A 25,147-nucleotide genomic window follows, 5' to 3' on the forward strand; every position below is an offset into this window, starting at 1 on the left:
AGCTGAATGAGGTTTGTAGTTGAAAGTGCTTTGAGTGCTCAGAGCAGAAAACTGATCTATAATTACTGATACAGTTTAAATGTATTTAGCTTTTTTCTGAATTGTTGGCACTTTTACTTCAGTAAGAGGCTTGACGGAGGCCATGTGCTAAACTCTTGGTGTCAAGCTTTGTGCATTCATGGGCCCACATACAGCACATACAGGCCGGACTTGTTGGCCAGACCCCTGAAAATGACAAAGAAGTACATTCTAAAAACCTTCAAGTTAAATGAACCATCCATTTACAAAACAGATGACGAACAGTCTCAGATGTCCTAAGAAAAATAAGAATGTCTCAGTGTTTCCACATTAAGCCAGCGTGCTGTCATTTCGAGGAAACTGTCCCAGTTCACAAAAACACATCCACAGGACTCATTGGCCTTTGCATCTTACTTCGGTGTAATGTCTTTGTCATTAGTAAGGCTGTGAAACCGATGAGTCAGCCCCCAGGCTTAGGATGAAATTAGCAGGTCGGACAAAGCCTCTCATGAAGGATTCATTCCTAACGTAAACACAATGCTTCCTTCTAAAATATAGTGAAAAGTTTCAAAATTACACCCTGCTCCTCTGCAATTTTTACACTCTGGATCCAGTCTGCTGGATCCTTCAGCAGCCTGGTTCTGGCCTACAGGCCTTGAGCTTGGCATAAATTCACAAGTAAAAACTAAAAATGAAACTGTCCAAATCATTACTCAAACTAAAACTGATGAGAAGTCCTGTGAGCTACACGCAGTTCCACAGAAGAACATGAAAAGAACATAATTAATAACTTGACACGTTACTTCTCCGTGGTTCGTAGGACAGATGCTACAATGTGAACAACAACGAAAATCTACTTCCCATCCACATTTGAGTCCAGGGTAATTTTCTCCAGCTGCCATTGAGGAAGCTTTACAGCCTGTGTATGAATATACAAAGCCTGAGCTTGCCAGCTACACTTCCTCGACAGGTATTGTGCTTGATTTAAAAACAAAACAAGAGTGCGGCCGTGTGTACTTTATTCAGAGCCACAATGCTCCTGGGCTTTTCAGTAATCCATCATGCCCGGTCACCTTGTACGACTACTGGGAGCGAACAGAGCGCTGCTGGCTCCAGGATCTCCGTCACGGGGGTGAGAAGAATGGCTGCTTGTCCACGACAAGGGGTGGGGGGTGGGGGTCTACTGCTGGAAGTTGTGAGGGGGAGTGACCCCTGGCTGTTGTGAGAAGAGGTCTTTCTTGCCGACTCTAGGTCTGGAATAATGAACTCTATTAAGAGGCAAGTTGCTTCAAAGGCCAGGCAGAACAAGCAGCAGCAGGGTGACAGCACAAGACTCTTTGTCTGCTGATGAAAAGCTTTCTTGTAGCTTTCGTGTCCCGGTGATAATAATAAAGGTCCTCCCTGCATATTCGCTGACATTTATGAGCGTGAGTGGGCCGATGGGTTGAGCCCAGCCGAGAAGGGATTGTGGCATGTGTGTTCTTGTGGCATATGGTGAAAAGCACAACACATGCAGATGAAAACTTGTGCAATGTTTACAGTATTACAGATGTCAGCGCAGACATTTGAAGCTGAGGGAGACACAAGTGGATATTTATGCCAGCGTCTCAGTGCCTGGCTGCACTGCCTCCAGAGGAGAAGACTCTTACTTCACCACCAGTCATTGGTTCTATTGTGCTTTTGACTCAGATCACTATCACGATGGCTTTATTGTGCCTGAAATCTGGCAGACAAAAAGCAGGAAATGGCTGGGAGTCACGCAAGGGGATCTGGAAAGGCATGTGGTGGAGCGCGTCAGAGAAAATTGTGTGTGTGAGTGTGTCACCAGGACAGGAGAAGGAGAGGGGCGAGGACAGATATGGATCCACTGCATGATTAAGATTCTTGACAGAGCATGGTGCCTGAACTTAAAATTATACGCTGAATTCTGGGAAGTGAGGTCCAAGTGCTTCTTTTCTGTTTCCGTGTTAACTGTGTGATTCATGTAATGAGCAACAGAGGGGGAAATTGGGCTGGATGTGTTGTTACCTGCTCCACAGTGAGGGGGGAGCAGATCTCCTCTCCTCTGAGGATCATGGAGCGCTGGGTCAACACCTCTGACAACTGGAAGGAGTCGAGGCCGAGCAGCTCGCTGACGTTACTCACCACTGAAACAAACACAAGCACACACAGATGTACACAGGGTATCTATCACTTACGCAAACAGTTCAGGTGACTCCTATTCATGTTAAACAACAGATGTGGCATATACACAGCAATCCTATACCATCTGCAGGAAACTCTACTCTGCAGGCAAGTCTGTAGTGTTGGCAGTCACCGTAGTTCACAGGTTCTTTGGAAAAGAGGTCGGACACAGCAAACAAAGGAGCCTGAAGCTCATGTTACAGCCTGCTTGGTGCTCTGTGTGCTGGTACAATGTCAGTCAAACTCAGGGCCGTGAGGAATACTGCAGAGCCGTCCAAAATCGCTGATAACCCAGTTCTCTACTTCGGAAATTTCACCAGAAACAATTGGACTGAGTTTATTTTGGAATTTTTTTTAAACTGCTTGATAAAACCTGCATAGCTTGCGCATTTGCTTTCAGTACTAAAACCACTGCTTGGATCTTTTTTTTTCATACAAAAATTCCCCTTTCACTAAACAAATACAAGTGTAACACCCAGTTACACAGTTTAGCTTATTTAGCTGAGGCACAGTGGTGGGGTGGTTATCACAGTGGCTCCTCCTGCATACCCTGACTTTGAATTAGATAAGCAGAAGAAAGTGGATGGCCTATTTTTTTTACCATAGAGTTAGAGCATTTCCAGGTTTTTATACTGCTTTTAATCTGTGTAATTCCAAGCTTCAGTAATATGGTTCACATTGAGAATGTGTCATCAAGAGCACACACTCAGGAAGTGACTCTGTGGTGCCCAGAGACTGTCGACTGAAACTCGACACCTTGGATACCAATGACACGCAAAGTAACCACTGGCATTACTAAGTGCACCGAGCTCAACTTTGAGGCAAGTAAATGAAGCAACAACAGACCAAATATTCAGTAGTGCGTTCTACACAAATTGATACATGTACATAAAGTTTAACACACCACCAGATCTTTTAAGATTTTGGTATTAATTTCTTTTTCTACCTCCTTTGGAAGTTATCTGAGCTCCACCGGCAGTCATGAACTCAATGTTGCCCATCTGGAGGACTGCCGAAAGAAGCTTGAACACGTCCCTGATCTCCTCCTCATTGAATTCCATCACTTTCAAAGCTTCCTGCAACACAAAGTTACACAGATGTGCCACAATAAGGAATCCTAAAACAAATTAAATTCATTAATTAACATGCAACCACCTACAAACCAGACCCAATGTGAGATTGCCAAATAATAAGTTCACCCAAGGCTCATGTTCTATGGAAGCGAGGTCTCTGACTCATGAAAAAGAGTTACAGCGCCCCCTGGAGGGGAAACAAATGATGTACAAGAGTCCTTTTCATCCTCACCATCACACTGTTGAAGAGCTGCTTGTCGTCTAGACTGCTGTCCTTCACGCAGCCCGACTGGCTCAGGTAGTGATACGACTCAGGACCCTCAGACAAGAGGTACATATCTGTGACACAGAAACGGACAAAGTAGATGTAATAAAACACTTCAAACGGACAACACAGACGTTATTTCAGAGGTAGCTGTAGAGATGCCCCAAAGTACATATTTTCAGGATAGCAGTCACATAGCAGTCATATGTCTTCACTAAAGAAGTGTTTATATGGGTATCATAGTCAGTCACAGACTAAAAACCAACCTCTGTGGTCCTTGTCTGCCCCTGCTAACAGTGCGTAGAAGATGTGGTAGTTTCTCTCACCAGGATTCTGTCGGACCACGCGGTTCTTGGAAAGACAGCGTGATTAGAAAAACTGCTACAAGTACTTTACAACTGAACGAGTTATTCCGATTACTTATTTAAACACTGGTGTCATTGAAGAAGACTTGCTGAAGATACTGACTGTATCACAAGCACAATATAAGCTTACCTTTTCCAGCAAGTCTGATAGCTCAAAGTTAAGGAAAAAGTTACAGCGACTCGATCATCTGTGCAAAATACTATCTTTATAGTATGTGAGAGTTGATTTACTGTGTGAAGGATACAATCAATGATGCAACCTCCCTGGATGTTTCCGTTTTGGGAAAAGTGGAGCTGTATGAACTTCCCGAAGCGGCTGGAGTTATTGTTGTACACTGTTTTAGCATTCCCAAAGGCTTCCATGATGGGACTACAGAAAGGATAAAGACAATCAAGCAAATCTGTTACTATAAAGAAGCCTTTAAAATGTATCCGGTGAGCACACACTGCAGTGACGGTGATGTGGATCCAGATTATTTAATAATGTCTGAAGCTGAATTAGGTTAACATCACTGCCATTGCCACAAGCTGTTTGGAGAGTTTGAACTGGTATTTGAGGGTAAGCTCATAACAAATTTTTTTATCTTACCATGCAAATAATTTTAATTTAAAAATCAAATAACCTAAACATTAAAATAATGACTTGCACCTGGGGAGATGCATTTACACAGTACCTGCTCTGGACGAGGGCCTGCTCCACCCTGGTTGTCCTCTCTGAAGGAGGAGTACCTGCTGAGTTTTGACTCATCACTGAAAGAAACTTTAGCAGCAGCTTGGTGCTCTCCGTCTTCCCAGCACCGCTTTCCCCACTGAGCATGCAAAAAACAGAGAAGATACATAAACGGATCTGCTTGAATCTCTCCATGCATCCATTTTCTTAACTGCGTATCCAGTTCAGGGATGCGGGAGCTGATCTCACAGGGTGAGAATCAGGACGGGGCTAACCCAGAGAGACAGGTAACCAATCACACTCGCATGTATGGAAACTTTAGAGCCACTGCTTAACCTAACATGACTGCAGGAACCCACGCAGGTATGGAGAATATGCAAACTCAACCAAAAGATTTGAACCGAGGATATTCTTGCTGTGATTCAACGGTGCTGCATTCAGTTGGTCAACTGTATTCTTTACTATGTCTATTCATACAGTATTTTTGGGAAATGCAAGAGAACATTTTTCAGATAGGAGTACCTATTTTGCAAAGGTCAAAGGAAGACTACGATATTCCTTATTTCATATTCTGCTCTCAAGATTTATAGTGCAGCCAATAAATTTGCAGGACTCACCTGATGAGAACACACTGGCTGTCGTGTCTCTTCCACAGGCAGCGGTAGCACTCGTTGGCCACAGCGAAGATATGAGGAGGCAGCTCCCCCATGTGATGTTTGCTGTACAAGTCGACAGCAGCGCCATCGTACAGGCCTGCTATCTGCTTATAGGGATTTACTGCTGCCAGAATTGAACCTATGTTGGTCTGAGAGCAGATAGATGAAGGAAGACAAAAGAAGTCAGAGGATAACACAGGTGGTATGAAAGAACACACTAAAATGTATAATTCACTAATCGCTTTGCTATTCATTGAGCTCTGCAGTACTGTTAGTGAATACTCCTACTTCGGTGGATTCACTGAGTACCTGCATTCAGCAATAGTATTAAACTACTGCATATGGCCTAGTTTGCTGTAAGGATGATAATATTTTAGGATCCATTGCTTCTGCTCGGTTAATGCGCTTTGGGAAAAAAGTCCCCCCCACACACAAAAGTGTGTTTGTGGGTCATCCTTCCACACAGTGATACTATTCTCCAATACCACGAAGCCAGGCTTGGCGAATGCTCCGAGATGAGCTCAGGAGATAGGATTTCCAAAGGCATAGTTAATGTGTGTCTGTGGGGAGTGATTATTTTAATAATACCTGGATAATATTTCCGTGGAAGCCCAGAGCTTTACGTTGAAAGCAATCCTGGGGGTGAGAGTAGGTGAAACAAGGATAATAGAAATCCTGTTCTGAATACGCGCACATTATTCCAGAGTTTATATGTATTGTAAGTATTATTTAATATTATTAAACATCACCCTGCCCCCAGTCCTCTTTGTTTGTCCCTGTATAACTTTCTGACCATTTTCCAGTATATAAATATATCCTCCCCTGTTCGAGACGTGTTCTACTTTTCACCGTTCCTCACATTATTTATTCCCAGAAATATTGACTCACAAACCTCAAGTCAGGACTCTACTGGTACATCAATGAACACTTACATAGATGTTGTCTTTCTGATAGCGCAGAAACAGATTGTGCATGATTGCCGCTTCGTGCAGCTCTGCCAGTGTGGACATGTCTTCTACTCCATGGATGCTGCTGGGGTGCATTGGGTACACCATCTCCCTGTTCAGCTCCTCTTTTTGTAGGCAGATCACCTGTAACAGCAAAAGGCACACGTACATAGACATATATGTTAACATAAGGTATTGTCAAGGTTTATATGAGCCCATAAGTGGAACTGCACAAGTTGTTGTACATTGAAGCTGCACCATTTTGTCTCTGCACAAGAAAAGGAGAGTAAACGACATCGATACCTCCTGCATTTCACTAAAATTCAACTGGGATCCTTTTTCATGTTTAGTAACTGATAATTTAGTGGAATGAACTTTGTTATTTTATTTCTGAAGTAAAGAGTACCAATAAAGTTTAAAACCATTGTAAAACTATAGCAACACAATAAATTACCCCATGTTTACTCATGGCATCTCTAATCATGGCTAACAAAGACAGCAAGCAGCCAGTTACATCAGGGTTTGAACAAAACAAGTTATGTCCGGGTCACCTTTAAGATGTTAATCAAACTCCTGACAGAACGTCAGTCTTCCGCTGCATGCTTTGGTGACAGGTAGATCAGAAATATCACTCAGGAATAACTGAAGTAAAATAAGATAGACTGCACCCCTGATATGTGCCTGTCTGTGCCTGCTGCCAGCATACCAGGCAGGCAGAGAGCCCCTGTCTTACTCATGTCCGGATGGCTCTTTCACGACCTCTCTCTGGGTGAGAAATTAAGGGATGGATAAGATCTAACGGCATTTATATAATGGAAGTGAAAGAGTGAGAGCGAATAAGGTTCTTAATAATAATAATAATGGATTGCATTTATATAGCGCTTTTCTAGGCACCCAAAGCGCTTTACAATGCCACTATTCAATCACTCTCACATTCACACACTGGTGGAGGCAGCTACAGTTGTAGCCACAGCTGCCCTGGGGCAGACTGACAGAAGCGAGGCTGCCATATTGCGCCATCGACCCCTCTGGCCAACACCAGTAGGCGGTAGGTGAAGTGTCTTGCCCAAGGACACAACGACCAGGACAGAGAGCCCAGGGAACGAACCGGCAACCTTCCAGTTACAGATGCGCTTCCCAACCCCCTGAGCCACGGTCGCAGCCTTCTTTGGCTATCAGAACTCTAATGCACAAGATAAGAGAGCAGAGAGACCACAACTATGTCAGTCACCAGTCAGGGAAGCGGTGTCCAGATCGATACTGATGGATAAGAGGCTGTGGCATCCCAATGCACTACTGCTGCTCTCCTGGCATGTTCATGTGTGTCCCAGCAGGGAGGAGACACTGTGTCTCAGAGAAACACTGAGTCAGCAAAGGCTGGCTGATGAGGCTGCTAATAGACTGTAGTCAAACATTTGAGGCTCTGTTGATTCTTTGAAAGTAGATCTAATGAACATGAAGTAGGACTATATCAAATCTTTCCTTTAATAGAGCATGCAAATAGAAGTTTTTGTTCTTGTAGATGGCATCTGGAGTAGCCCCTCTGTTTTAAGGTTTGATGTGTTGTGCACTCATAGATGGTCTTGTTCATACATTGATTGTAAAAGTGGTTATTTGAGTTCCTGTTGCCTTCCTGTCAGCTCAAAGCAGACTGAGAACATTCGGTCTGCTAGAGATCGTTGTGTATGAAAATCCCAGCAGCTGTCCTTAATAGATTGGCCAGTGAGTGCACATTATACCTTTATAAAAATCAGCTGCATGAAGATAAACTATATGACCTGCATTTTCAAATGTGTCTTATTTTGTAAAACCCTTTCCGTGATGGCATACGTTAGAGTCTGAATATCTTAAATAATCACATGTGCAGTTAGTAAATCTTTAAAGAAAAATGTCGACGAGGCCGTTTATAGTAAGTAACACAATGGGTAACACAATAGAATGGGTGTATGATGAGAAAAAGTCACAACAACAATGTAGTCAGTAATGTTTCTGTGGTATTAACGTTTATAAATGAGTAAAGACCTTTGAGAAAAAGCAATTTGTGCAATGATGTCATTCAGCGAGCAGAAGTTTGCAGATTTGCAGCCAGATGTCCTTCAACATTTGGCTTTAACCCCACCCTCTCCTTTGGCAAATTGGTGAAGATTCACTATGGGGCCTGAGTGACTAATAAATCAGAAAGGCTTTTCACTTTGAATACATCCACAGTCAGCAGCATTAGCATTTACACCAGTCACTTAAAGGGAATGATGCCATTTTTAAACACTCTGATGGATTTTCTTTGGTTTCTTTTTCTTTTTAAGATAATTACTGAGACCGCCAAACAAAAACGTGGTTTAAAAAGCGTTTCTGTTGACACTGATGACAAACAGCAGATATCTACAATAACACTGACTGCTGATGTTAGCATTCACCAAATGCAAGTTCAAAGCAGCTTTAAGGTGGCTGGGAGCAGAGTGTAACACGGGGAGATAATTTACCTGTTTGCATTTTTGTGTATGTCGGGACACAGAGTGGGTGTTTGTCTCCGTGCACATTATCACCTTGTTTCTGATCTTCTTTAAATAACTTGTGGCTCAGATTTCACAGAGCGAGCCGCAGGGACTTTTTCCTCCCTGAAACATCAGAGATGCCCAGGGGCAAACTGAGCTGAAGTTTTGGGCATCAAAAGGTTTCACATTCCTCTGTTTTGCCCCACTGTGATCTTGGTTTCATTGTTGGTTGCTTTCCTGTGAGAGAAGTTTGAACTTTCTCCTAATAGCCACAGCTCATCAATATTTATCGTTATTAATTTGTTTTCAAATGATTTATCGACTGCACGAGTTCCTCTTGGGGAAGAGATAAAAGACACCTGAGACGCATGGATTTCTATTTTTCCTCCTTTCAACGAAACCAAATGAAATCACAGCTTGAATTTATTGTTAAATTTGTCCATTTAACATTTTTAAGTCATAACCTTTCAGACGAGACATCCCTGAGACAATTATCACAACGCCTGTTCCACAGAGGGGGCAGCGTCACCGCTGTTAATGATTGGAGTGGTGTAATGATGGAAACTATTTCATGCCACTTACAACGACATGATTGATTAGCAAAGCTGTCTGCGGTGCAAATTGATCTTCTACAAATGGAGGCTGTATGCACAAGAGAGCTATGATGCTGGACACACGCGCAGCACACAAAGCAGAAAATGCAAAAAGCCCCAGTGTTCATTTATATGATGACTATATGCAGGATACACCCTGGTTGGGTCGTCAGGCTATCACAGGGCTAACACACAGAGAGATAGAACAGCTATTCACACTCATATCCAGACCTACTTCCAATTTAGAATCACCTATTAACCTAACGTGCATGTCTTTGGGATGCAGGAAGAGGCCAAAGTCCTCGGGGAAGGACAAAGGGGAGGCACGCAGGCTTCATGTAGGGCGGGGACTTGAATCCAGGACCTTCTTGCTATGAGACGACAGTGCTAACCACCCCGTGTTTCGCTTAGTTTCTCTCCTAATTTAACCTAATGTCCTATACAACTCAGTGAAAAGACATATTTTACATAATTTTCAAAAATTTAACAGATTAGGATTCGGTGCGGACACATAACTCTACAGGTCATGTGTGTTCTGCATATGCAGGTGTTTTGGGTTTCCTTGAACTTAAAGTTGTAACTCTGTTTTATGCAAACTGGAGTAATATCTCCAGTTTGCATAAATCATCATTACTCTGGAGAATTTACTGGAGATATGGGATGGGAACCTCCCATAACGCATGTGCCAAAAAGCTGCAGGGGCCTGGGTTTGAGTCCATCTCTCCCTACTTTCCTGTCTTTGTGACACTGTGCTTTTAAAATAAAGAGCTATCCCACACCCCCAAAATATCAAATGCTTTGATATAGACTAACATTTTGCAGTCATGCCCACACTAATGAGTAAAAAAATCTTTATTTTGTTTGAAAAAAAGTGTCATTTACTTCCTTGAGCAGGTTACTTTGTGACAAATCGATCTGATACCCCACGTATAAGGTTAAGCAACCTGTTAATATGTCAAGATAGCGATAAAGACATAGACATCAACATACATTATGATTTTATTGCATTACACAGAACAGCTACACTGTTGAGCCTTACATGCATTCAGAAACACTGCCATAAGCCTCAGAGAGACAATCAGGCTCATTTTGTTTTGTTTCCCATCATTTAAAAACACGATATTACATAATTGTTGGCAAAATGTCCTCCATTTCTGTTGACTCATAAAAAGTAAGTTGCACTTTTGCAAGAAAACCTTTTTATGGCTGTTTTATTTGGTAGGCTGAGCAGAGAAAGAAGATTATTTTGTTGAAGGCCAAGCTGTAAAATAACAAACATAAAATAAATTTAATGAAAAGTTTGACCACTGTGCCTGTACTTTTTGTGTCTTGTAAGCCCACAAAAAAATCGTTATGTGTGCATGAAATACAAATAAAAAAATATGAATAAAATTAAACTCATTGGGTCGAACAGATGACCCGTGTCCTGAAACGTCTCTCCGAGGGCCCGGACTGAAGTTGGCCCCAGGCCATTTCCTCCATGTCATTCCTCCTGCACTCTATCCCTGCTTTCTTGATAAAACAATACATTAATCTAAAATAAAAATGATTATATAAAAAGAAAATCAATGGATAGTCACATTCATGGTGTCCAGGTGTACCCCGGCTTTCCCTCTGGGATGGTTGGGATAGGCTACAGCAGATGACTTAAAGAAATACATAACTGGCAGATTGTTTGGGGTTTTTTCATCCTTAGAAAGAAATTTATATAACATAAATTAAAATGATACAAAAATTACACAGACTAAAAGGAAGCAACAGCAAATAACTGAGTTTTAAAGTTGTTTTGCAGCGGTGTTGCTCTTCCCTTTTGTTTCCTCTTCCTTGAAACCACACCCTGCTGCTGCGCTTTGTCCAAGCAACTCTACTTAATATTCACATATAGGTGGAGTCAGGCTCTGTGGCTCACAGCACTTATGCTTTAATGTCAGCTGTATTCAGGCCTTTACTGGGGCACATGGACAGACACAAAATCACAAGCTTCTGGATACAAACACAGTCTTGTTTGTTGCTGTTTTGCCTCTCTCTGTTTCCCTTTCTCCTTTTTTTAAAAACTCTGAGTCCCTCTGTCTTACAGTGAATCCATCTGCTGCAGGGGGATCCCGCCCAGACCCAAGAGAAGAGAGGCAGTGAAGGGGGTGGGGGTGAGGCTTGGTGAAAATATGAAAAGAAATAACAGAGAGAGATTGTGTACAGCTCAAAAAATCAGGCAAAGTATCCATGTAAATCCAAATCCTCAAAAACGATTTTGTTTATCACACAAACAGATGCTAACAATAATGTTTGTGTTATTTCTTCCAGCTTACTTGTGTATGTGCATCACTCACATAAAGGCTCACATAATAGCTCCATTGACTAATTATCCAGAAAAGGCTGAAGGGCCATCAATGACCCATTTAAAACTGCAGACAGCATGTCTACAGGCTCTGGACAACTTCAGGATTCACACTGGATAAGAATAGGTTTTTCGCTCGAGTTAAATTCTTAATGTCATGAAAAAGGCTTTTAGTGTACAATCAACTCGGGACGGAGGCTAGTTTACAGTCACTATTAACTGAGGCCATCAAAAAGGAACTGTTTTCACTTCTTATTAATAAAAATGCCATTGATTTTCTCAGTTAGTCAAGCCACAAGCCACATGCATTTTGTACTGTATGTGTAAAACGATTCATTGGTGGTCGTAGACTAACACTGGTCAAGTGGGACAACAATGACAGCCCAGCAGCAGGTATTCGGCTCAGGTGGCCGATCCTCTTTCTGCTTTTCTTTACATGTAGACTCCTCTGGGGATAACTCACACACCGTTAATCCAGCTTGTGCCATCTGGCCACAAACACACACACGGACACACAGATGGATCCATGCACTCAAACACACAAAGACATTCACTCTGCTGTATTTTACCCGTCCGGTCAGGACTATGGCAGTGATGAATGCTGATATGATGGCTAATATGACAGGAGCCAGGCCCAGGCCGTGTGGGTAAAGAAACTCCGGTGGTGCTCTATGGAGAGAAGCTGGGCATTCAGGCAGGGAGCAATGGATAATAGTATATCCCAACCCCCGAGTTTAAAATGCTGCCACAATACATTTAACAAACACCCTCTGATATGGTAGGAAACAGACACAGGCAGGCTGGCAGACAACACATATACACAGACACAATACCCTGGGCTTGATAGAGAAGCTTAATTAAATAAGAGACAGAGACTAGATCAGTAAGTGCCTATAAACCTCAGAAGATACTGTACGTCGTGCCCCCGGCCTCTCGGCCTGGGGCTCGGTCACTCAGGCACAGCTGGGGGCCGGCGGAGCTCATGGGCGCGTCACTGCAACTCCCCCTGGCTTCTGCTCCGCGGCTGCTGAGTGAGCCCTCATCTGGGACTCTCCTCAGCTCTTACTGGAACAGTGGCGCGGCTGCCCCTCTGTTGGTCTTCCATGGTCTCTTGTGTTCTGGGGGCCTCTGGATGTCTGGAGTTTTGATCTCCTCCATACCCACTTCACACCCCGGAGGACGGGGCTGTGGCCCCCCCACACACTCCCTAGCAGATCATTACATGGAGAAACCTTTGGAATGCAAGCGCGCGGATCCACACAGGTATGCACACGGGTGTTCACTGCTCGTAGACCCAAATTACACCTTTCTTGGCTGCTACTTCGAAGCACATCTGTCCTGCGTGCTGCACAACAACATTGAATATTTAGTATTTACTGCTGTTTACACTTAGCTAGATTAATGCGATGGTGTTGTGTTTAGTATGTTGCTTTGTTTTTTTTTTCTGCTTGTTTTCTATTCTTCTCTCAACAGGTGATCCAGGAGATTTTTATTTTTTTTCTCCCCCCCTTTCTCACTGTCCCTCTCCCCTTCTGTTTTTCCTTTCCTTCCTCTTTCTTTCTCCCTTTCCTATCTCTCACTCATGTCTGTCCCGTCTGTAACATCTGAAAATAAAATATAATAAATAATAAAAACAAAGATCGACCAAATGGACCAATACGGCAATGCCACGATGATCCATTTGGCAAAGTAAATCCATTGGGTATCCTTGTTGGTCTTCAGACAACAATTCTGATGGCTAAAGAACCAAATGGGACAGGCAAAAAAAAAAAAAAAAAAAAAAAAGAAGATACTGTACGTCATCCAGGAACAGGGGATGACATCAGGTCAGCTAGGAATCCTGATGGTGGAGACGGTCTGTTTCCCAATCTCACATTCCTGGCATTTCTGTTACAGCTTTGGAAACAGAGGAGAGACACATGTGCCTGGCTCGATAAGCAGCATCCACTGCTCACATGTCGAGATCATATGAGACCAGCTTCAGGCCACCATCAATGCAGTGGTCCTACTACCAGTCAAAAAAGTGGAGCACCACATAAACCTAATGCTATTTTTTTTTAACTCCCACTGAGGGTGGTGGAATATTTTGGGAGTAGCACTCCACGTCATTCTCCAGTCATATTCCATTACCCAGAGTTGTCCCTGCCCTTTGGACAGCGCAGGGTTGACTGCATCCCTTCCACAGACCACAGAAACACCGCAGAAGATGCTACGATGGCCCGAGGATGAGTAAATGGGCCATGTATACGTGTTTCAAAAAACAGGGAAAATTATGTATATATGTACACAGATTATTGATTGTGCATTTATGGTTCACTGTCTGAGATCAAAGAACACCAGCACTGAAGAAACTAAAGTGTTTAGTTGCCTCTATTGCTTCCTGAATGGCAGAATGGAAAAAAGTCAGTGGTTGTGGCAGAGTCGTTGGCAATGAACGTTCACTAGGATCTAAGGCGCCAGCACTCTGTGGAAACCACACTGTGTGACATAGATCTAATAAACCTGAGCAGGATATCAAGTTCAATGCATGTAGACTAAACTAGAACCAACACGCACAGCTGCTAGTCCTCCACTGTTCTTTACTCTTTCTCAACTATATCTTCGATACAGTCATGATGATAGCAGACAATAATCCTTCTACAAGTTTCTTCTGTTTCTTGTTTCTTTACAATTTTTTTGTCAACTTCATCACATTATTTCATGGGACATTTCTATTGGTTGGTTAGCAGATGCAGGTGTTAGCAGCAGTCAACTAAAGTCACCTGATTTGTTTGTTCCAGGCTCTCTCTGAGAGTCAATTAAAAGTCCTGAACTCACAGATACAATTTATGGACGAGTACAAGGCCACCTACACACTACACCCATAGGAGCTGCTCAGCCATTGAAACCATGCCATGAAGCTCCCTGCGCACGTTTTTCATACTGAGGATGTGGTCTCGATCTCTGCAGTTGACTCAGCAGAGCACCTCAGCACTCAGCTCTATAATTTTATGTGGTAACCACCTTGTAGCTGAGGTACTATGGTTCCCAAGCACTTGCTAACAACAACACTTACAGTTGATTGTGGAAAATATATGAAGGAAGAAATTTCACAAGCTGACTTGTTGCCACAGTTGAATTCTGCAACAATATCATATTCGAATTCAGAGTCCTGTCGCAATTAGACTACAAACACCAAAAACTGGCCCAGTACTTAATTCCATATTCCATAGAGTTTACTTGAAAGCAGACATCTGTTCCACCTCCAGACCATTTATATGGATGGGAATGCATTCACAGCTTCTAGCAATAAGCTTCTGTTTTCTTAGATCCACTATTAGCTCATTGCTCTTCTTTGTGTTCAAGGTCAGACTGTTGTTTCTGCACCAAGGTGCCATGCTTCGTCCCTGTGAACTGAGTCATGTTGCACCTGTCTGGGCCAAACACCATTATGTCACTTGCAGACTTGATGATGGTGTTAGAAAGTGAACAGGTAACCTAACAGACTGGGATGAACTGGCCTGAAACTCCAGTCTCCATGTGAAAAGGGAGATGGGGATGCAAAAGTCCCAAAGCTATGAATGCAGCTTGGAAGGAAGGATAGAGGATCATGAGAGAGAACTGATGAACAGTGAACTTACATATGTTGTTGCTGTGCTGCGTTGACAGCACCCTTTGTGTAGCTGCTGTTGTGTTATAGACTAGTGTGGCTCTAATGTTGAATGTAATGTAAAATGACCCAGAGCCAGCAGCTCAAAATGTTTTGCAACGATGGTGGATGACATCGAATATCATGGCTAACTGTCATAAGCCCTAAGCAACCAGTACAGGACTGCCAATACTGGTTTTGTGTGGCCACAATATTAATAACAGTGTGAAAGTTAACAACATCAATGTACAAAGGGGCACTCTTTTAGATAAAAACAGTGCATCCAGTGGAAATGGGCACCTGACAAAAACTCCAGAGCTTCACAAAGTTTCAGTGACAATAAAGCAAGTACTCCTTTAACCAGTTAATGCACGAGCATGAAAAAAAAATGCAGCTTCCTTACAATTTAGCAACCTACTCTCTACTTTATAAGTCCGTTTTTTAGAAGGACTCCTCTGAAGGCAAAGCGCATATAAGTACAGATATATAACACAAGATAAAACAGCTTTCTTTTGATCTACAGTTTTTGACTCACAAAGACTTGAATGAGAAATTATTTTTGACCTTCCACCTCTGTGTGTGTGTGTGTGTGTGTGTGTGTGTGTGTGTGTGTGTGTGTGTGTGTGTGTGTGTGTGTCTGCTTCCCTGTGTCTGTTTCTCTCTCTGCCTCTGTAACAGGATTTCCTCCAGACACAAAGACCACCACGCACTGCCAAACAGATAAGCTGAGGCCAGTGAATTGCTGGACTCCATTCCTGTCATTCTTACTTTATTACAAAAGATGTTGATGCCGCTGCAGAGCCCTCAGATGAAACACATATGTGCAAACAATTAGGTCTCCCACATATACACAATGGGAAACAAACCTCCCCCTTTTACTTTATACGACCCTGGACGAGTTAACAGAAACCTGTCATGGTCCTGGGTCAAGCGACCCAGTATTTGAGTTTCATGTATCTTTTGTATTCATTTGCACCTAGCTTAGTTCACCTAGTTAATTTCTAGATTGCAGTTTAGTTTTGTTCCTTAGTTATTTATGTCATCTCCCCCTGTACTAAGTCTCCCTGGTTCATGTGTCATGTCTGCGTGGTTATGTTTAGTTCTTGTCATGTCTAATCTCCATGTTTTACTTTGAAAATCTGTATTCATTGTCAGCGTATTCAGTGTCACTTCTCCTGTCCTGTCGTTAGGTTCATGTGTGTCAGCTGTGCTCCCATGTGTGGCCACTTCCCCTGATCATCCCTCATGTGTATTTAGTCTCTGTGTTTCATGTAGTCTGTGTCGTGTCGTCTGTGTTCCCACCCTCCATGTTGTCACAGCCAGTCTTAGTATTCATAGTTATGGTTTCCTGTGTCTTCATAGTTTTTCCTAGTTTTACTTTCTCAGTTTAGTCATAGTTTAGTTTGTCACTGCGTTTCTGCCTTGTCTGCACTCCTTGTCACCAGCCAAAATAAAGGCTCGCTTTCAGTTAAGTTTACTCCAGTCTACTCTCGTTGTGTTCGCACCTGGGTCCACCACACACACCGCCGCACGGTCTGCCTCCGCAGATCACGACAAAACCAGGGTGAGATTTTAAATGGACACAATCAGCTATGGACACTTAAATACTCTCTGAGCACCTCAGCGCCTTTGCTTTGTTAATTTTTAAAAGGAATAATGTTGGTTTAAGCGTAAACTTGCAAACACAGAGTCTGAATGCTTAAACCAACGATAAAAGCTTCATGTTCCAGATATACTGCCAAGGTGACGAATCAGGGACAAGACTAGTGAAAAAGAATGTCTTCTTACCTTCCCATAGTCGGTGGTGAGGATGAGGGTTGAATCATCACAAGAGCTGACAGTAGAGGGGCGGAGCTGCTCTTTGTGTCTCAGCCACACACGGGCCCCCTGCAACACAATAGCACAACAACCTTAACATCTGGACACTGGGCTTGCATTGGAGTCATGCGCTTTACACAAAGGTCTTACACATTTGCATTACAGATACTAAGTATTCCATTGATGTTCTTATTCTTCATATTACCAGAAACAAAGGAAGACAAAGATCGACCACCACTCCCCACACGCACAGGCTTTTTAGCTATATTATAAAAGAGCTGGGTGAGCAAGAGCAGAGAATTTCTCTAAAAGTAAGAATTATCCTCTCTGCTTTTCTTCTCTCTGTCTTTTTCCATTTTATCCCCTCAAAATTGCTTACCATTATGTGCCACATACTGTAGCCACTGTTTCACCAAGATTGGATGGACACAGTTAGTCTCTTATTAAACTATGATTAGAAGCGAAGAAGTTGTTCACCAGATCTGCATGATGAGTCCGTGCCAGAGAGTCAAAACACCACTCAGTCATATACACTGTCAAAAATGCTTTCAGTGTGCCTGGTCTCCTTTATAAAGGAAAAGACTATGACCCCAAATGAGCATTTACCACTTTAGCATATCAATCGATTCAAATGTCTATCATCCTTCCTTTGTTTTCTATATTTCAGTCGGGCAAATCGCAGCACACTTCTAGCCATTATCAGATGCCGCTTCCAGACAGACACTAATATCTGATCCCAGCGGCCCAGTTTCCAGTGTTTGCGTATCCATACGGAGTCGCTGACCTTCCCAGACATGTTTGTTAGCATGTGAGTAACTAGGAGCAATAACAGGAATCTGAGGCTGATTGCTCAGGCAAACTGTCATTTCCTTACAGCATTTGCCACTTTAGCACCGGCGGATACATTTATAGATTTGGCTTTGTTTGAAAGACTGTACTAAATGAAAACAAACAGTCGCCTGTCTGACCCTGTGGAATAAAAAGTAAAAATCTTTTTGCATGACTAAATACGCATTTGTCTGATAGTAAACGGGAGTATGTAGTTTTGCAGAAAGACAGATGGTACCACCTTCATGTCTGATTGCTTACAATAATCCAGCAACTTTCTGTGTAATTAAAATCTTAATTGTTTCATTAGAGCCAAAATCTCAAATTGAAACTTGCAGTTTTGCAAAGGAGAGATGAAAGCAGTATGAAAAATGTCCTCGATCTCAAAGAAAATTCCTCATTTAGCATTTTAGTTGATGGAGACGACTAGGATGTGGATTTTAACAAAATTTAACCCAAAAAGTTGCAACCTCTTGTAATAAGCTTGGCTTTAACAGCTGAACACGGTTAATAATCACAAGTGCCACCGGTGGGGGGGCCAGAGAAGCAACGAGCATCAGCAAATAAAGTGTGTGACCAACAAAGGATCAAAGTGAAGAGATCAATATGCATGGATTCCACTAAGAAACCTTAGACAAGGTCACCACTTCCAGACATCAATCCACATTAACTATTAACAACAGGCTGCCACGTGTGTGCACACTTTCATCCACGAAGCACAGATGTGTTTGCCACAAGACCAACATGCTTTTGTTTTATCCACTCTCCATTTACAAGATGAGACACAGAGACGCTAAAAAAAATCTAATAAATGAAGTCCCTCAGCAGCTTGTGTGATGACTGATTGCTGATGTTTTCTTTATTTTTCGATTCAGGCCTCTTTCTTAGACAAAGCAAGTCAGTCTAAAATAAAAGAAACACTTCCATCATCGCAGATTTTTTTCTTTCAGTCAGCTAATGGAGCACATCTAAATGTGGCTCTTAAACCACGGGGGACAGGAGTGAGTGGGACAAAAGAGGGTCGTGTAAATTAGGAGGAGGAGGAGGCAGAGGGGAAGAGAGAAGGGAAAGAGGAAGGGTGCGAGCAGCCCTTAATGCCCTGCCTCCTATTGTGTTGAATAAAGAGGCAGACAAACAGAAACATCAGGACAGAAATATAACAGAGGTATCCTGCAACACGTGGCCACCCATTAACAGAGACGACTGGTGACTTTCACACCAGTTTCTGCCTGGTACCAGCCTTACATGCCTGGCCTGTTCAGGGAAAAGCTGATTCACGTGAGTTTGCTCAAGTGCAGGGATTACAAGTGTTTGCTCTATAGATTTCAAGAAGATCAGCCTCAGTTACATAACTGGAATTCAGCAGAATATTGCTAGTTCTCGTCATCTTATAGGGGTTTTTTCCTTTCTCGTGTCACGACTTGACATTAACAGTAAGGCCGACAAAAGAGCCGAAAGTATTTTGTAACAAACAGATTGCATGAGATGTACAGCAGAATAAGACAGGGGGCAAGCCGTGACAAGGAGAGGACTGTGATGGCTCATAAGATGGCAAATTTCCACACCCATTCCAGTATTGCCTCAATAAAGAAATTTCAGCACTACAAAAAGTGAAGGAAAGTTTTGAGTGGCTCAGCAGCTGAGTCAGTTTCAGAGGTTTTTCCACTCACATGAACAAAAACCCACTGCATACCAGCTGCATGCCCACCACACGTAGTTTTTTAGATTAAAGTAATTAGGAATTCAAATTAAAAAAAAATGTGACTGTATATGGTAAACCAAGCATCAGTGACAAAGTGGCCCATAAAGATGCTAATAACAGCTCAGCCTGCTGCACCAGCATCTGTAAAGAGTGACTCGCACTCTGGATAAATCTCTCCCAGACACTATAATCAAAGGTGGGCAAAAAAAACCCAACGAGATACTGTGCTGTGCTACCGTATTGCTGTTTTGTTTATGTACTATAGACAAAAAATAAAACTAATCATAAAGGAAGTTGACTTAATAATAAAGCTAACACCTGCACCATAATAGTTCCGACTTGCAAACTTAACTCTTTCCCCTATAAAGATGACATCTGATGACCAGCTTTGACATCTCGGTTTATATCAGTAAACATGTGGTTTGAAAATCATTTAAATAGGTTCTGGGTTCTTCCTAGTAAGCTGTATAGGCAGAAATCCCTCTTGCTAACTTCTAATGCACAACCAGAAAAAGCTCAGTTCAGATAGGAGAGACTGGGGTTACCCCTAGTAGACGTTAGCTTGTTTTAACTACTTTAGCTTCCAAAAAATGTCTTATTATGTGATGTGAGGAGCCAAATATAAGCCACCAGCTGCAGAAAACTGTAGAATTGTATTAAATATATGCAAACTTAAATTAATAGGGCTGCCTGTGATATACATTGGCACTATTGGACACTCGTCTGCATTTTGGTATGCGAGTCTCAGGCCGTAGGGTATGAAGTCAAGATGAATTGTCTAAGAAGCAGCAACAGATGGTCTAAACAAAACTCCTCCCCCTCGTCCTCTCCATCTTTAGGAGCTCTGTCACTAAGTCAGGACAAAGACAATCACCTCTGACTGAGGCCTCAGCAGTTAGCCAGGCGGAAATATCCCAAACAAAGACCAGCTGGGACACAAAGGAGCACGGGTAGCGGCTCGTATTAAATCCCACAGACCTCAGTTACCTCCTGCTGCACAGCTTCCCATTCCAAGCTAGACAAACAGAGTCATATCTTTATTTGTAATCATGGGAAAGTACAGTGTGCATTTGATGATGAAGCCCAGTTGCAAGTGGGATTAATTGTGAAGAGTCGGTTAGCGGGCTCCTCTGCTTCTGGTAACCAGATGTTTTATTAGCGCCATTAAAAAGCAAAGCAGAAACGCTGCCATGACATCTCCGGCTCAAGCTAATTTCAAATTCTTAATGTTGCACGTCACTCAGCATGTGTAGCACTGCTGAGGCAGAACCAGCTGACAATAGTAATCTGACTCCACCAAAACAGGCTGCACGCCAACCTCCCATCATGCCTTTTGACACAGAGACCACTCAGGCTGAATGATGTGATCCTGGAGCTGGAGGCTTAAGTTTCAGCAGCTTGTATAAAGACATCCAGCTCAAGGATTTGCTAATGAATGTCCCTTAAATATTTAAGGTCATACACAGTACAAGGTGCCACGGCTCTTTCTCTGCCGTCTGGCATGTATCAGGTGATCCTATTAGAGAGAACAAGAGAAAGCTAATTAACTCAGCCCGACTTGGACTCGGCTGAACAATTAGTTATGATAAGCTACTTTCTTGGATCATAAAGTGGTTTTGGGGAATGGTGAACGAACGGCTGCCCTGCAGGTAGGACCGATGCCTGAGAACCTCCAGCTCGAATCCTGACAAGCATATCAGTTGTTGTTGTGCTCACATGTGGAGGAGGATAAAGTTAGCAGTGGAACATGTGCAGCAGCAACATATTCGACTAAAAGGAATATGTTTCCGTTCTCCCTTTTCTACTTCACCTTTCAAAGAATTAATGTGGCGATTAACGCTAATAACAATCTGGTTTGCAATCATGCTTGTTTAAAATCAACACAAAACTCGAGCTCTCGATTAATCTCATTTAGATTTCTCTCCATCATTTTTATGGATAGAAGTGTAATCCAGTGCTGCATTTACACCTCAGAGATTAAGACTGCATTAGCATAACAAACAGAGTCACAAGGTTGTGTCGCTACCACTGTGCAGACAGATGTGCAGTCCAGAGCATTGACGGGATCTGTAGCATTTAATAAGGTCAAGCAGCAAATTGGTACTTGCACGCTAATGCTGTGCACTTTCACAGAAACCAGTGCAATAATTGTTCAACAGAAAATATGTTATTAGTTATTTATGTTGGAATCATTGAAACGAACTTTTCAAAAAGAATTTTTTCTTCCTTTCAGAACTAAAAGTAAACATATTTGTAGGAGTGGGTGGTTTGCTGGGATATCAGCTGAAACATAGATGTTTATAACCATTAAAATATATATATTTTTAAAAACCAGCACATCACTTTGTAGCAGAGCACAGCCAAATTTTAGGAGTTGTAATGGTATCTCCTGAACATCGGGTGAGTGGGATGAGTGGGAGTCTTCCAAGTGGATGGTGAGATTAATAAGTAGGACTAGGCAGCTGGAGGGGGAAACTGGGCAAAGCTCCCTCTGGGTTTTTGAGCAGAAGACTTTCCAGTAGGTTAAACCACTGTCTCCTGTATATCCTACAAACAGCAAGGCCCATGCTTAACTGCAGTTTCTTTACCCTCATAAACACAAGACGCTACTTATTTATTACCTTATTACAGTATACCTGAGAATTATTTTAATTTATACAACATGTTTAGTGTGTAAATGTGTGTGAAAATAAATGTATCTACTTGTGAACAGCTTCACTCAAAGGGAGGTAATTTAATTCAAGGGTTTTTCAGCAGCGGTTGTTGCAGCACAAAGGAAAAATCCTCCGTTGCACAGATTTTCCAAGGATTCATGTCTCGGCACATGCCTTTTATGTCTTCGTCTTTCTTTGTTACCTCGTTGCAACTACACAGTCTGCCTGCCGCACACATTACAGCCTACGACCCCCAGCCAGCATGGGGTGAGGGCAGGGTGTGTGACCGAGGGGAGAAATCAGAAGATTAAAAGCAACCTCTAGCATCTGTGCTAGAAGACGTATGAATTAATGATGGAGACAGCAGCTGATCAGAAATTAGCTAATGGAGGAGGAGGAGTCCCCTGGGGAACAGGGCTTTCCCTGTTTGTGATGATGTGGGGTGGGGGGCGTTGGGTCGCTGGTTGTTCTTGAATCTGAAGAACAGCCTAAACCCTGAACAGAAGAAGCTTTACACCGAGGAAAATGTTTTTGTTAACTGAGAAGGACTGTTTGAGAAGTATCCGTAGCTAAATGGAAATCAAACAGTAGTCTGTTATCACTGTCGTGCAAGCCATTATCATTATCACACTTGATGGACCTGAAAGAGATGAGTTACAATATTAATCTAACAAATATGCACAAGTCTGTGTGCACAAGCAGGATTAAGTGAGTGTGTCTTTTTTGTGTCCAAGTGTGTTTGGTAGTCCATTTATCTGTCAGTCAGCAGATACACACTGTCTGCAAAGGCGGGGTTCGAGGGCACCACCCTGTCATCCATTGACAGCGTTAATCTGTTGTGTTGCTAATGAGTGTATTGAGGAGAATTTGAATAACAAATTGTGTCTTCGGGAGCGAAAGAGAAAGAAGAGAAACACTTGAATCTCTGCCACATACTCCAGGCACAGTGTCGCGTTTTACCTCCTTATCCTGTGCAAACATATTTTCACTCCACTGCTGATCAAAGCGTGCGCCCTGATCCTGGGTGCACACAATGGAATAGGTTACAGGACGGGGCAAATAGGCAACGAATGATGTGATTACTGCAGGTTTGATTGGATTTCCAGCAAAGCTTGATGACTTGGAATATCTACCGAGCCACATGCCAGCATCTCGCCCGTCTGGCATCTGCATACCTCTGTTATTCGTCTGATAGCTATGGGGTCACACAGCAGGAAACCCAGAGGTACTCGAGGAATGCTGCTCAGTCAGTGTTGTGTTTGAGAGTGTGAGACGTGTGGGGCACGGTAAGCAAAGTGGTAGCTTACAAAGCAGCCCGGCTACTGTTACGCTGCCATTGACCTTGTAGCTCATGCTGTCCACACTGATTACTAGAAACTCTCCTATCTTCAGCATTTTATTATTTTGAGTGTTTCATACTGAAGCTATTTATGGTTTGATCAAATCCAATTTGGCAATGATAAGCTGCACATTAGTGATACTGTTGATGTTAAAGTCACTGTTAGGACTCTGTAAGCAAATAAAATAAATGCAGTTTTAACCTCTGTCACAAGTGAATTTATTTACATGTCCTGAGTCTAAAAACCTGCAAGGATATTGTTTCACTTTTAAAAATGGTGCTGATTTAGCGCCTGCAGAAACAGTACCACCTGTGTAATGAATTGTGAAAAGCTTCATGAAACACTCCCGCAGCATTATCCTTAAAACAAATGTTACCCATCCAGCAGGAGCTGATGATATGATAGCAACAAACATAAAAGACTCAGAATAAAATAATAAGCTGCCTTTAATCTGAGTTTACAACTTGTAACTGCAATTAACCTCCAAATTGTCACTAGTGACGTGCAACCATTCTCTGTACTTTTCTTCTTGAAATATGCCCTTAAACTTTTATTTGAACTGCATCACATGCTTACAATGCACATTTTACTTTTACCAGTACACGCCCATGCTATGGTATTGTCTGGTCTGTGATTTTCGTCAGCTGCTAGGTGATTGCTAAGCAACATGATGACATCACAGCACATAATGCATAATTCAAGTTTTGTGGCTATAAATTAGATGCTACTGTCATGACATTGAAATGATACGATGCTATTAGGAGGTGCATAAACGCTACAAATGGGTCATTTTAACCTGTTGGTAAGTGGTTGCTAAGCAACATGATGGCATCATAATATAGATAAGAACCTTCAGGGAGCTAAGATGTACTTGCGTGCCAGTCTTGGTTGCTCAGCTCCTGATGGTGTTGGAGGAATTTGCGGGCAAACGAGCAGACAGGGATTTTGTGTGTTATAGTCAGATGTATAATTTATAACAGGAAAGAGGGAGGACTGGAGGTCAGGATGAAGAAACTTTGGCCAAAACTATTAGATCCACTGGTCGCGCAGCATTTCAACAGCACACAGACTGATTCCAATCAGAAATCCCAGAACAAATATGAGTGAAACTGCTCAAACCTCTCCTTGGATTGTGGCGAGTGTTTCTTATACAAAGCAGGGGGATCAAGTATGTTTAGCAGTGCGTTCAAGTGGCAGAGATAAACACACAGAGAGTCCTAAAAACACGGGACATTCCTCCTCATGTTAGTCTCAGCTTCTCAGCATATCATCCTACAAAAAGCCCCGGGCCTCTAACCACACACACACACACTTATAATAAAACACACTTAGAGTGGATGGGAAAGCTAACATGTCATGACTGTGGATTGTGCCATGCTGTGCTGTTTTCTCCAGTCAGGCTCTTCACACCACGGCAAGCTAGGCTCATGCAGAGTGGGATGTGTACTCGAACTCTACAGGGTGCTCACCCCTGTAATTAGTCCTGGAATTACAGCTATAGCATTAATCGCTTCACGAGAATCAACAAATTTTACTGTTTTTAAAAAAAAAAATTCACCTCAGGCTATATTCACATATG

General features: G+C 42.5%; 1 protein-coding gene across 1 annotated transcript in view; it reads right to left on the reverse strand.

The window, feature by feature from the left end:
• myo10l3 (myosin X, like 3) overlaps positions 1-25,147 on the reverse strand; it is a 59,701-nt gene that overhangs the window by 28,757 nt on the left and 5,797 nt on the right. Inside the window, exons 2-11 of the mRNA XM_085373839.1 lie at positions 17,015-17,113; positions 6,164-6,322; positions 5,193-5,380; positions 4,580-4,714; positions 4,151-4,275; positions 4,036-4,049; positions 3,807-3,891; positions 3,508-3,614; positions 3,149-3,278; positions 2,047-2,165 (exon numbers count right to left, since the gene is read on the reverse strand). Coding sequence (XP_085229965.1) covers positions 2,047-2,165; positions 3,149-3,278; positions 3,508-3,614; positions 3,807-3,891; positions 4,036-4,049; positions 4,151-4,275; positions 4,580-4,714; positions 5,193-5,380; positions 6,164-6,322; positions 17,015-17,113 — 1,161 coding nt within the window. The remainder of the gene's footprint in view (positions 1-2,046; positions 2,166-3,148; positions 3,279-3,507; positions 3,615-3,806; positions 3,892-4,035; positions 4,050-4,150; positions 4,276-4,579; positions 4,715-5,192; positions 5,381-6,163; positions 6,323-17,014; positions 17,114-25,147) is intronic.

This window comes from Diplotaxodon limnothrissa, linkage group LG16 (assembly GCF_057381915.1).
Source record: "Diplotaxodon limnothrissa isolate DT_005_m linkage group LG16, D_limnothrissa_male_GT1.1, whole genome shotgun sequence".
Taxonomy (NCBI): domain Eukaryota; kingdom Metazoa; phylum Chordata; class Actinopteri; order Cichliformes; family Cichlidae; genus Diplotaxodon; species Diplotaxodon limnothrissa.